The 12,745-nt window shown below is 47.0% G+C and overlaps 1 protein-coding gene across 2 annotated transcripts in view; it reads left to right on the top strand.

The window, feature by feature from the left end:
* MAVS (mitochondrial antiviral signaling protein) overlaps nt 1-12,745 on the top strand; it is a 66,487-nt gene that overhangs the window by 20,489 nt on the left and 33,253 nt on the right. Inside the window, exons 1-2 of one of the 2 annotated variants that reach the window (XM_032766175.2) lie at nt 2,712-4,002; nt 10,006-10,135. In XM_032766175.2, the coding sequence (XP_032622066.1) occupies nt 10,019-10,135 (117 nt within the window). In that variant the 5' untranslated portion in view covers nt 2,712-4,002; nt 10,006-10,018. Of the gene's footprint in view, nt 1-2,711; nt 4,003-10,005; nt 10,136-12,745 lie in introns of those variants that run through there. The other variant, XM_032766174.2, reaches the window with a different exon arrangement.

Raw genomic sequence — 12,745 nt, 5'->3', positions numbered from 1 at the left:
CTAGGTTGCCTCCCTCATTCAGTAAGGGGCCCATATTTTCCCTGACTTTCTTGTTGCTAACATACCTGAAGAAACCTTTCTTGTTACACTTAACATCCCTTGCTAGCTGCAACTCCAAGTGTCATTTGGCCTTCCTGATTTCACTCCTGCATGCCTGAGCAATATTTTTATACTCCTCCCTGGTTAGTTGGGCTTGGTCCTGCTTTGAGTGGGAGGGTGGACTAGATGACCTCCTGAGGTCTCTTCCAACTCTAATCTTTTAGATTGATTTCCTTCTTTGATAGGGTAACTGATTTGGTGGATGGGGGAAATGTGGTGGACATAATAAACCTGGATGTTAACAAGGCTTTTGGCACAGTCCCACATAACATTCTGATAAGCAAGCTGAAGAAATATAGGGTTGGCAGAAGAACCATTAAGTAGATACATAGTTGGTTAAACAACAGCAAACAAAGATTAACCGTTAATGGAATGATGTCAGATTGGAGGGAGGTCTGAAGTGGGGTTCCACAGGGATCTGTTCTGGGTCTGGTGTTATTTAACATCTTTATTAATTACCTAGCTGTAGGAATAGAGAGCATACTGATCAAGTTTGCAGATGACAGAAAGCTAGGAGAGGAGGCAGGGTTACCAACACTTTGGAGGATAGAGCTAAAATTCAGAGGGATCTCAATAACTTGGAGAACTGGGCTAAACTCAAAAAAATGAAATTCAACAAAGACAAATGTAAGGTGCGAAAAACCAAATGCACAAATACAGAATGGGAAATAACTGGCTTGGCAGCATCACTGCTGAGAAAGATCTGGGAGTTGTGGTGGATCACAACCTCAACTTGAGTCAGCAATACAATGTTGTTGCAAACAAAAAAAAAAGCAAATGCAATTTTAGGTAGCATAGCATTAACAGAAGCGTAACATGCAAGTCACAGGAAGTGACAGTGTCACTTTACTCAGTGCCAGTTAGGCCTTAGCTGGAGTACTGTGGTCACTGCTGTATAAAAAGGATCTAGTTTAACTCGAAAGGATCCAGAGGTGAGTGACAAAGATGATCAAAGGGATGGGAGGCAAACCATATGAGCAAAGGCTTAAGGAACTGGGTATGTTTAATTTGAAAAGAGATTAAGGGGGGACATGATGATGGTCTTCAAATACTTGAAAGGGTGCCATAAAGAAGATGGAGAAAAGTTGTTCTCTCTTGCCACAGAAGGCAGGACAAAGGATTCAAGATACAGCATAGCAGGATTTAGATTAATCTCCAGAAAAACTTCGCAACTGTAAGAACAGTAGGAGAGTGGAACAGATTGCCTAGGGAGATCATGGAAGCTTCTTCATTAGAGGTTTTCAAAAGGAGGCTGGATAGCCCTGTGTGTTGCGTGGTTTACAGCAGAGACAGCAAATCCTGCATCTAGCAGGGGGTTAGAGCAGATTTCCTTTGTGGTCCCTTCTACCCTTATGATTCTAAGCATTCTTCAGCCCACCCTCTGGGCTCAGCTTTCACCCTTCCTGGGCTCCTTGTTTTTCCCAAGCAATCACTCCCAGACCTTCCTACCTGGAGTCTCTATACATGCACATCTGCCTCCCAGTGCTGGACTTCCCTCTTCTTTTTAAGTCCCACACCCAGCACAGGTGCAGTTGAACTGGGATGACTGGCCCAGGACCTCTTGGCCCTTAAAGGGGCAGGCTGCTCTGCTATACTTCCCCGGTGGGGAGATTATTCCATAGCTGTCCCCTACCAGACCCTGATAAACCTGCTTTGTCCCTGTGCCAATGAAGTTCCTGTAGATTGGTTTTCCCAGGCATGGCCAAAAGCTCCTGTAGCCCAGCCTCGAGTGGATGCTGGCTGACTGTCAACACCGAAAGCACCAAACTCCACTTTGTTTTAGCCTGGGCTTTTATTCTGCTCAAACATTCATTTAATACGACTCAGCGCTCTGCAGCTATGTCCTCATTCTGTGTTTACGGAGCAGTTTGGATTGGACCTTTCTGTTCTCTAAGGGATCCATCAGGAATGCACCATTTACTTCCTTGAAGAAAGTGACTGATGTTGGAGATTAGCATATCAGGGATGTGCTATTTTCTGTACAGGTGGTATTAAGGTAGAAACCACCATATTTTCATGTTTACAATCCTATTCCTACAAAAATACCAGCATTAAAGGCCTGTTCATCTGCAGATCTCAAAGTGTCCCGCACACTTAACTAGCTAAGACACACAAGCCCTTGTGAGGAAGATAAGGGATATATTGAGATCACTTCACTTGCATCTGAAATGCAGCCACTTCTGGGGTGGAACACAGCAGCTACCAAACACTCGTGGAACCACTACACAGCAGTTTAGGGCAGGAAAAGAAGAGGAAAAATGTATCCAACTGAAACAATGGGCCTTAAAGGGACAGAATATAATTTACTGCCATAAAATACTAGCAGGACACCGAAGCTAGCCCCCCCAACTCTTGCAGACACTAACATGGGATAGTCAATGCTCACAGGTGGTCAGCAGTGACACTGTTTGTCCCCTTGGGGCCCCCTGCAAAGCTCAGCTCCAGGGACCCTATCAGTCATCTTGTGCATACAGTGTATGCCAGGTCACATTGTGCAGAGGACATAAAGACTTGTGTGTGCTTAAATTTGATGCACTCAGAGTGAACTCAAAGTGTGTATAATTAAGCATGTGCATGAGTCTTTGCAGGATTGGGGCACAAGTACTGTACTGTAGGTGAAGTCAGGGTTGCGGACAAAGTGGTTCGAGTGCCCACAACCTCTCAAATATGTTAAAATATATTTTAAATGCATGCACAAGCAAAAGCGCGCACACAAAACCAACCAACCTTCCCCAATGTTAGAAACTAAGGAAAGGCAAAGATAAGATGGTACCTTTTAAGCAAGGCACCTAAATATCCTTAACTCTGCTCACCATAAAGACAGCCTTCTTTGCTAAAGGTAGTGTCCCTGGAATGGGGGAAGGGGCAAAGAATGCCCCTGTTCTCTTGCATCCCACACTGCCGTGTTAAAGTCAAATTACTGAAGTTATTAACTAAATGCTTGTCCTGAGCACTAAGCCTGAGGGAGGGAAATTCAGTGAAGTCGGTTTCACCTGTCATCTACTTCTCTTTTTCACTACATGGTAGCAAAAAACATTAGGCAACTGGAACCACTGGGCACCTCTCTTTTTAATCTGTCAGAAGTAACCAATCGTTGTCCACTTTCCTTCAGCTCTTGCAGCAAGTCTTCCCGTAGTCCCAGATTTAACCCACCCATTTGAAAAAAGACCCGACCTTTTCTGTGTGGACTTTGGGGGTTGGGGAGGCAAAATCAAATAAAATAAAAAAAATCAGGCTTATAGTGAAAACTCATCTGCACTGGGAACGGGAAGCAGCAACCATCACTCTACAATTAGCCAGAGTATCTGCTGGGAAGTCCCTACGCTGCAGACACCAACTCCAGGAGCAGCCTTGCTGAAACAACCAATTCGGGGAGGCGGGGCGGGCACCCGAAACTTCCCTCGGTTGGAAATTTCTGTTTCGTCCGAGAGCTGGAGAAAAGCGGCCGGGCTCTTCCCAGCTCGGCTACTTAGCAAGCCAGGGCGCCTGGGGACAGAAAACAGCCGAAGCAGGACAGGACCGGACCACGACAGTCCATCCCTACACACTTAACACATCCTTCCTACGGGGGGTCCTGCGCCCAAGCTCTGGCTTCGCAGCCGCACCCCCGACCCCGCGCCTGTGTATGCGCCAAGCCGCCCTGCTTTTGCTTAGCTCCAGGGCCCCCTTCTCCGGCGGAAACGCTGCAAGCCACCAGCTTCCCCCGCAAACACAAGCGCTTGATGGACGCCTGGAGAGAGGCAGCGCGGCCAATGGGCGGCTGAAGCTCGGGGCCCGTAGAGGGCGGGCTTAGAACGTTCCCCGGGGGGGAGTGCGCGAGAGAGGCTGCGTGCGGCGCTTGTCTGTCTGTCTGTCTGTCTCGCGCTCCTGGTGGGCTCTTCCACTGCTGCTGCACACGCGCAGGTAAGGAGCGGCGCCCCCCTCCCCCCCCCCGCTGCACCAGAGCCCTCTCCCTGCCCGTGAAGCCGGGTGTCATTGGACGAGGCCGGATTTGGCAGCAGGGGCTGGCTTCTCGGCCACCGTAGTTCCTCAGATGCTCCCTTAGGTTTGCAAATGACTTCTCTCTGCCCGGGGCAGCCCCAGCTAAAGAAGGGAGCACGGAAAGGAGTTGGTGGGCCCCCTTTGTTTTGCAAAATGCTTGTTGGCTCTGCTGAGCCGAGGGGAGTCTGAAGAAAGCTGGGGCAAGTTCAGTGCGACTCAGTAGAATCAAGCAGAGAAAATAACACGAACATAAAATAATCTGACTGGGTTTTGTTTGCATTATGCAGAACCCTGTCGGTTCCAGGATTGTTAAACTCGCTAGCTTGTAGACCAAATAGGCTTGAGCAGTGATTAGACATTTGCTGGGTTGATGTGGGAGTTTGCACTTGAACGAGGAAATGCTTGCAATAAATGTAGCTGCCTTATGCAAATACTTATTGCAAAGCCCTGGCTTGCAGGCGAGATAACTGCTCTGCGCTGGATGTCATAGATGCAAGTGTCAAATTATCAACAAACCCCTGTGTTTGTCTTGGGAAGACCTGGCTGTACTTACATCACACTCCCACAAACATACTTGCACAGCCGTCTTTAGTCCTATTAATTACTCTGAATAAAGTTATGCTCCTGTACGATTGGGGCCTACATGTGTCAAAATTGTTGCAGTCAGGTTTGAAGTAGCAGAGTGAGAATCTGCAGAGATCCCACTCTCCATGCAAAAATCTGTGGAAATGTATCCCCTTCTTTAGGCAGAAAGCCCACCCCCTTTTTGTGCAAGAGTTTGTTGTGGCATTACAGCTTCAAGCTGTGCTCTCAGATCACATTACGCTGGGCTATCCTGGACTGGAGCACATGAGGGAGATCTCAAGATGGTGTTGGGGGAGTTAAGTGCACTGTGCATCTTGGCACTGAATTCAATTCATTCTTGGATCAACTCAGGAAGTGAGGAGAGGACTGGTCTCCTTGATTCCGGGACTCTTGGGGACCAGTTCACCTCTGTTGTAGGCTAGGGCAGTTCTCAGGGAACTGCCAGGGGCTCTATGGCTTTTGTGGCATGCAGGCAATAACTGGTGCCTTGCTCCCCACGTGTGACCACACATCCCAGAATATCCCCTGAGCCAGTCCTGTACCTCATAGAGAAGCTCCCAGGACAGGAGTTATTTATGGAAGGGGTTGCCTTGTTCACAGTCCCTTTGCATTGGCAAAGGAGGTGCAAAAGGGCCAAATGAATTGTGCTCTCTGTCAGTAGTGAACCAGTCCCCTGGCATCATGTGCTTGGAGAGCCATGTTTTTAAAGAGATCCATGGCAGTGATCCTGATCACTTATGGACAAAAGAGATCCCGTAAGAGATGGGTGAAAGCCCTGCAAAGCCACAGACAAATTCCAATCGGAGCACTTGCATTCTGCCTTCCTGGGTTTCCCTAGTAGTTTCAAAAGAGGAAGTGGAACAACAGCTGATTGGTTGTGTGTTGCCATGGCTGCCTCCTGTATTTCCCTAGAATGCGTCAGTGCAAGCACTGACCCATGACAATGCTGTAACTGTACAGGCATGAATGTCTTAAAGACTCTAAGGAGTTGCCAGACTGCACAGCACTTACACTAGGCTTCTGTCTTTTAACTTTATAATTCCATGTTCATCTGTGTAGATTACCATGGGATACAGTGTGTATGAGAGTCAGGACAAGGTGGTCTTTGAATAAAGCACTGGATTCAATTTCCAGCTCACCCACAACCCCTCTTGGGCATGTTGCTTAGGGAGGGATTTTCCTAAGTGATTTAGGAGCCCGAATATCATTGACTTTCTAAATCACTGAAGTGCTCTTGAAAATCCTACCCATTTTCTCTATGTGCCTCATTTCCCCATCTGTAAAAATGGGAACAATGCTTTGTTTTTATGTCTTATCTATTTTGCTTGTAAGCTTTGGGGCAAGTAGTCTTAGTATGTCTGCACTGGAGCTGCAAGTGTGATTTCCAGCTCAGTGGATATGCTAATACACTAAAATAGTAGTGTAGCCATAGCTGCATAGGCTAACTGCCCCCAATACATAACCTTGAGCAAGGGGTTCCTGTGAGAGAGACCCCGACAAATAAATCAATGCACCTTTTTAAAAAAAAAAAAAAAAAAAAAGAGGAGCATGTCATATCAGAACATTGTGGTTCTCATAACTTGTTTTGCACACACCTGTTGCTTAAACTATGGTTCCGATCCTCCCCAAATCAAAATCACTCACTTGGGATTGATCTCAGGGAGCGTCTGGCACTCCCTGCCCTTTTCAGGAAATAATATTTGTAAAGTTATTCTGGGTAAAGATTTAAGCTGGCTTGAGCTTAATTGATGAGCCAGAGCAAAACAAGGTGGGTGAGGAAGTATCTTTTTATTAGACCAGCTTCTGCTGGGGCGAGGGGGAAGCTATTGAGCTTACACAGCACTCTTCTAAGGTCAGAGAAAGTTCCTTGTGCATAGGCATCAGGACAGGGGCTTTGTTGTGAGCCCAGGCTGTTAGCAGCCAGCCTTGAGGTGACCTGCTGTGATTGGCACCCAGGTGCTGTGGGGTTGGGTCCTGCCCTCGGCATCCTTCTGGCTGAGAGGGTGTGCTCTCTGCCTGTCTTTTGCCAGGGCTCCCTCTGGAAGTCTTGCCCTGAAAGCTAAGTTTCCAGTTTAAGGCCTTGGCTACACTGGCGCTTTACAGCACTGCAACTTTCTGGCTCAGGGTGTGAAAGAAACACCACCCTGAGCGCAGCAAGATACAGGGCTGTAAAGTGCCAGTGTAAACAGTGCCGCAGCTGTGGGAGCACGGCTCCCAGCGCTGCAAGATAATCCCCATGAGGAGGTGGAGTACGTGCAGCACTGGGAGAGCTCTCCCCCAGCGCTGGCGCTGCGACCACACTCGCACTTCAAAGTGCTGCCGCGGCAGCGCTCCCGCGGCAGTTCTTTGAAGTTTTCAGTGTAGCCATACCCTAGGATCCAGTATCTCAAAGTGCTGTAACAGCCCCCTGCAGACTTTGTTTTACTCTTGAAGGACTGTCAAGGAAAATGGAGGAGACATGAAAGACAATGTAGGAGGTCCAGCCAGTGGTCAGTGTGCTCTGGGGTGGCTGGCATGGCTTAATAGTCCCTCTGTCTTGGTCAGCCCCTGCCAGCAATAGCTTGGGCCACTCAGTGACTTGTCCATCCTTGTGACTCAGTCCTCCAGCCAGGTCACTTGGAGCATCACCCCTTTCAGGGTAACAAAAAAGTCCAAACAAAACCTAAATCTAATGAACTTTATATCAGGCTTTCCGCCCCAGTCTGGGCTCAGCAGTCCCTGCTCCTTTACTGCCAAGGCTTACATCTCCCTTCCTGGCCCCTGGGTTCCAGGTGAGGACCCAGCACTCAGTAGCTACAGGCTGCCTGGATCTATTGCTGCTGCTGCTTGTCTGCACGCACCTTTCACACAGCTGCATTGTCTTATGCTCTTTACTGCTCAGAGCTCTATCACCTCAGGCAGCTTCCTTAGTGTTCATAGCCATGCCAGCTGTTGTTAATTGACCACTTAGTCATAGCTGAAGAAGTGATTCATCCATCTATTCACTCCTTCCTGGCTGCTACACTGATACAGCTGGAGCATGTCTGGTGAAGACACTGTCTGCCAACAGGAGCGAGATCACCTGTTGGCATAATAAAATCACCTCCACCAGCAGAAGCTCTGTCTCCACCAACATAGTGCTGGGCACGCTAGTGCTTATGTCAGTGTAACAGATCTCTTGAGTGAGGTGGAATATTCACATCCTTGAGTTCTGCCAACATAAGCAGTAGTGTAGACATATCCTAAGCAGCAGCATTAGGGCAATGTAATCATGCTGCATGCTCCTTGCCTGTTTCCTGAATGGTAGGACTTAGGCCTTGGCTACACTGGCGCTTTACAGCGCTGCAACTTTTCTCGCTCAGGAGTGTGAAAAAACACCCCCCAAGCGCAGCAAGTTACAGCACTGCAAAGCTCCAGTGTAGACAGTGCCCCAGCGCTGGGAGCGCGGCTCCCAGCGCTTCAAGCTAATCCCCTCAGGGAGATGGAGTACCTGCAGCACTGGGAGAGCTCTCTCCCAGCACTGGCACAGCGACCACACTCGCACTTCAAAGCGCTGCCACGGGAGCGCTCCCAGGACAGCTCTGTACAGCTGGAAGTGTAGCCATACTCTCCTGAGGCTATGGCTACACAAAAGAATATACAGCTGTAAACTCTAGTGTAGCTACTCTAATTACTTAATTACTCCAACCCCTGTTAGAGGGCTTTCCCTCTACCCTCCCACTTCCTTAGCTCTTCTCCTTGAGACAGCAAGCTGCAAAAAACCAGAAGTCTAAACAATGGAATGTTTATTTGAGTTCATTTCCAGAAAGCATGATTCCAATTTTCCCACCCACTTCCTGTTCGACCCATTTATATAGTAATAGTCTCAGCTATACCTTAACCAGTCATTTTACTGAAATTTAACTAACCAGTCCTAACAGTGTAACATAATTCTCTAACCAATTATATCCCACTACCCTAATTAACTTACATCTAGCAAAATTAATTAATTATACAGCTAACAAAAATTAAAGAACCAGACAGATTAACAGTAGAAAAGTGGGGGCCATAAAGATAAAACAATACAGAAATGAGGGTTTCACAACCACAACCATTGATCCTATTGGGATCCAGGAAAAAACAACCCTTGAGAGGTGACTTCTTGCCAAACAGGATGCTATCAAACAACGTTTTCTTTAACCATCTTAAGATCTCTTTCTTTATCTGGTCATGATGGGCACTATCAGGACAGGATCATCTTCCTAACAGCCCAATACCACCTTATTTCAGTGTGACTGGTTTGGAATGTGAGGATGTGACCTTGGGCTTCCCAGTTTATGGCTGAGCCTGCTGCTTAGCCAAAGGACAAAGCCTCAGAGTATCCTAGTGAGAGAAGGCCCATACACAGGCGGACTGTGATTTTGATTCTGTTTTACACCTCTATTCTATAACTAGCTAAATGATAAAAATACACCTAAATTGTTAAAGTATAGTCCTTTACAGGCAGGCCTGCATATCCTCCCCCCACCCCTCCACGAGTGATGGTAGCATTGTTGGCAGGAGAAGCTCTGCCATGGACATAGAACTGTCCACACCTGCACTTATGTCGTTATAAATGATGAGGGTAGCTAATTCACACCTTGAGGGACATAATTTATGTCAGCTTAAGCTGTAGTGTGTACATAGCCAGGGTGTGATGAAAGAAAAGCAAGTAGCTTTGACTCATCAGTAGTCCTGATCAAAGGAGTTGCTTAGTAACAGGAAATGGAGTTTCAGCTTTCTGCAGTAATTCAGCCAAGAGCTCACCCCTGTCAGTTTCACCCTACTCAAAGCACTGTAGTTTTTGTGGAAAAGGGTGCGAAGATGGTGTCGGATGCTAAACGTTTGTCACGTGCCCTTTTTAAAACACAGCAAACCTCAAATGATATCCCCCCCCACCCCAAAAACCGGCGATAGAAAAATCAAGAAATGCACGTGCAAGCTGAGGGATGTGCTGGCCATGCTTCCTGCAGCCCCCATTGGCCTAGAGCGGTGGGAGCTGTGATTGGCCGAACCTGCGGACATGGCAGGTAAACAAACCATCCCGGCCCGCCAGGGGCTTTGCCTGACGAGCCGTGTGCCAAAGGTTGCCGATCCCTATGTTAGATGCACAGTTTTAATAGAAAAAGTTCATTTTTCATAGGATTTTTTCAATAAAAATTTGAGCAGCTTCAATAATTATTATTATTATTATGATACTAAGCTCTTCTTGGTAGGGACTATTTGTTTTTCCTATGTTCGTACAGTGCCTTGCACAGTGAGCCAACCTGCAATATAAAAGTTAACTAATAACAGCTGTGTGGTTGGTTTTTTTTTCCCCTAAATTGATCTTCTCGCTCCTAGGTGCGAAGCAAAGATGGGGTTTGCTGAGGACAAGGTTTATGAATACATTAGGGAAAACATGTCCGACTTCCATCACACCCGGGTGCTCCAGCTGATTCGCCATCTACCGTGTCTCTCTGATGCAGACAGGGTAATGCTTTATTTATTCTTTAACTCTGTTTTCTTTGAACCTGCCTTGCTAGTTCAGGCGCACATGTGTGGGAAAGGGGCTGGAGTAACAGTAGATACCATCTCTCCACAACTCTAACCTCCTGTCTCGCGGAACCAACAGCTTCACCCAAAACTGAAAAATGCTCAGTGTGCTAGATCAGTGTTTCCCAAACTTGGGATGCCGCTTGTGTAGAGAGAGCCCCTGGTGGGCCGGGTCGGTTTGTTTACCACCCTTGGCCCACACTGCTTCCAGCAGCTCCCATTGGCCTGGAGCAGCGAACCGCAGCCAGTGGGAGCCGCGATTGGCCGGACTTGCTATCATAATGTAAGCAAAGAGCAACTGCTGCAACACTAGGTCCCAGTCATTGGAGTATTCATTCACGAATTTACAGATCATGGCCCCCAAAGTTCCATTAAACCTTTCCACCAGGCCATTGGTTTGATGGTGGTACGGGGTGGCAACCAAGTGATTCACCCCATGAGTTTCCCACAGGTCTTTCATGGTGCCTGCAGGAAATAGATCCAGAATCTGTAAGAGAATATCGGATGGCCAAACTACGCCTGGCAAAAATGTTCTGTTAGGGCCATGCACACCGCTTTAGCCCTGGTGTTGCCTAAGAGCTACTGCTTCGGCCATCGGGTCGCCAAAGTCCCACGAAAGTCAGTACTACTGCTTCCTCTGGCATCTTTCTTGGAAAGACCCGAATATCCACAACTACTCGCTGAAATGGGAACTCAATTTATGGGCGTGGCTGGAGAGGTGCCTTGACCAGATCTTGGACGGCTTTCCTAATCTTTGGCACACCTCACAAGACCCGGACAATACTGCAACGGTCCTTGCATCCCCTCCCAGTGGGAAGGACTTTACCCCAACCTGTCTTTTGCGTTCTGTTCACTGTCAAAAGTTAGGACTCAGATCATTTAGTTTGTCAGACCACTTCTGTTTTATTAGCACAGCGCTCGCTAATACACCTAGATAATGTAGCACCATAAAAGACACAAACTAACTTATATACAGATAAAGAGGCAGAGTTAGACAAAGGGACAAAGAAGCAACAGACAGGAAAAGAACCACCTGTACAAAGCATGCATATTCCACGTCCTACTGCATTATTAGCCTATCTCAGATCGATACACTTTTCCCCAATTGCCCTTAAACGGATGCAATTGTTCTATGCTAATGTCTGTGTTGCTGACACCTGCGATTGCAACATCTCCAAACATTTTGCTTAAAGGTGCAGACAACATTTCTTTAATTCCATTCTTATTTTAAAATATAATTAATTCTACTTTCACAATCCCTCCTTTGGTCAAGTCACGCCATACCAAAATTACTGGCGTTCCACAAATCAATTGTTCTTTATTTTTTTTATCCGGTGATATTAACTCATATATATTAGCACTCTGGTTTGGGGCAGCTATCGTGTGACATGTCTTACACCATTTTGATGCAACAGGAGATTAACATACAAAAATTATTAGGATTTTCAACAGCATAGTCGGGTCCCTGAAACAACCAGTTTCTATGCCAGAGAAAATTGAACAGGTACTTAGCCACTTTAAAGAACTTGGTCTCTACATGAGGAAGAAATGCAATGTTCTTAAGTGGCTAGTGTGAATCTATTAGCTCATGTTATGTCAGGGTTTATAAACAGACATATTGTATTTCAATGAAAGCACAGGCCCCTCCTATTGGCACCAGCCACTATGTCCCAATGCCTGATGTTCTGGAGGGCCACCTGTGGATCGTCCTGATTTTCCTTTGTGTGGCCAGGCTCACCCCCCAGAGTGGGATATTAGAACTGCCTATAGCCTCTTTCAGGTGGTTCATTACTGTTCCATATTGTGTTTAAACAGACAAGGTCTCCAGTGAGGTCTGGGGAATTGAGTGGATAGCTAGGGGGGGACAGGAACACCAGGAGAGTGGCTTTGGGGATTTTGGTGGGGCTTTTTTTGGCCAAAGAAAAACCCAGCAATTTAGATAATAATTAAGGGTCTTGCTATGCCACACTTGCTGCTGGATAACAAGAATTGTAATTTGTGGACTCCCAGACCTTAAGAAACACCAGCAGCTGAGAGATAACAGGCACACCAGAGGCCACATGTAGGAGCAGGGGGCGACACATATGGTTCTGACAATCTCAATAGGAACTGCCAGTCACAGTTTTATGTCCACCCAAGGCAGCAGGCGCATACGGCTTCACCTACTGCTTCTTCTGGGGCCTTGCTTTATGAGTCGTCTGCTTCTGGCAACCCTTATGACAGCCGTTTAGGATTGTTAAGGTATTGCAGGCTGTTCTCTACTTCGTCTTCTGAGTCAAAATTGACTCTGCAGGGTCCTGAGGTGATGACTTGCGTTGGCCAGTGGAGGTCTTTTGTCTTCTTACACTGTGAAGCATGCCATCACCTGCAAAGCCAGATAGTTTAAAAACCGTCCCTGGGACTTCTGGCTATAACAAATGGCCTTACACCTTATTCTTTTCCTGATGCATACATTCCTCAGTCACACAAAATTAGATTGAGAGGCTGCTGAGGCTAAATGACACAGCAATAGTGAGAATAACAAACAGTATGACGACTAGTTATTGTC

Source organism: Chelonoidis abingdonii, chromosome 5, assembly GCF_003597395.2.
Source record: "Chelonoidis abingdonii isolate Lonesome George chromosome 5, CheloAbing_2.0, whole genome shotgun sequence".
In the NCBI taxonomy this organism is placed as follows: Eukaryota; Metazoa; Chordata; order Testudines; family Testudinidae; genus Chelonoidis; species Chelonoidis abingdonii.
Note: the sequence above shows the minus strand (reverse complement) of the source record. Positions and strands in the feature narration are given on the sequence as shown.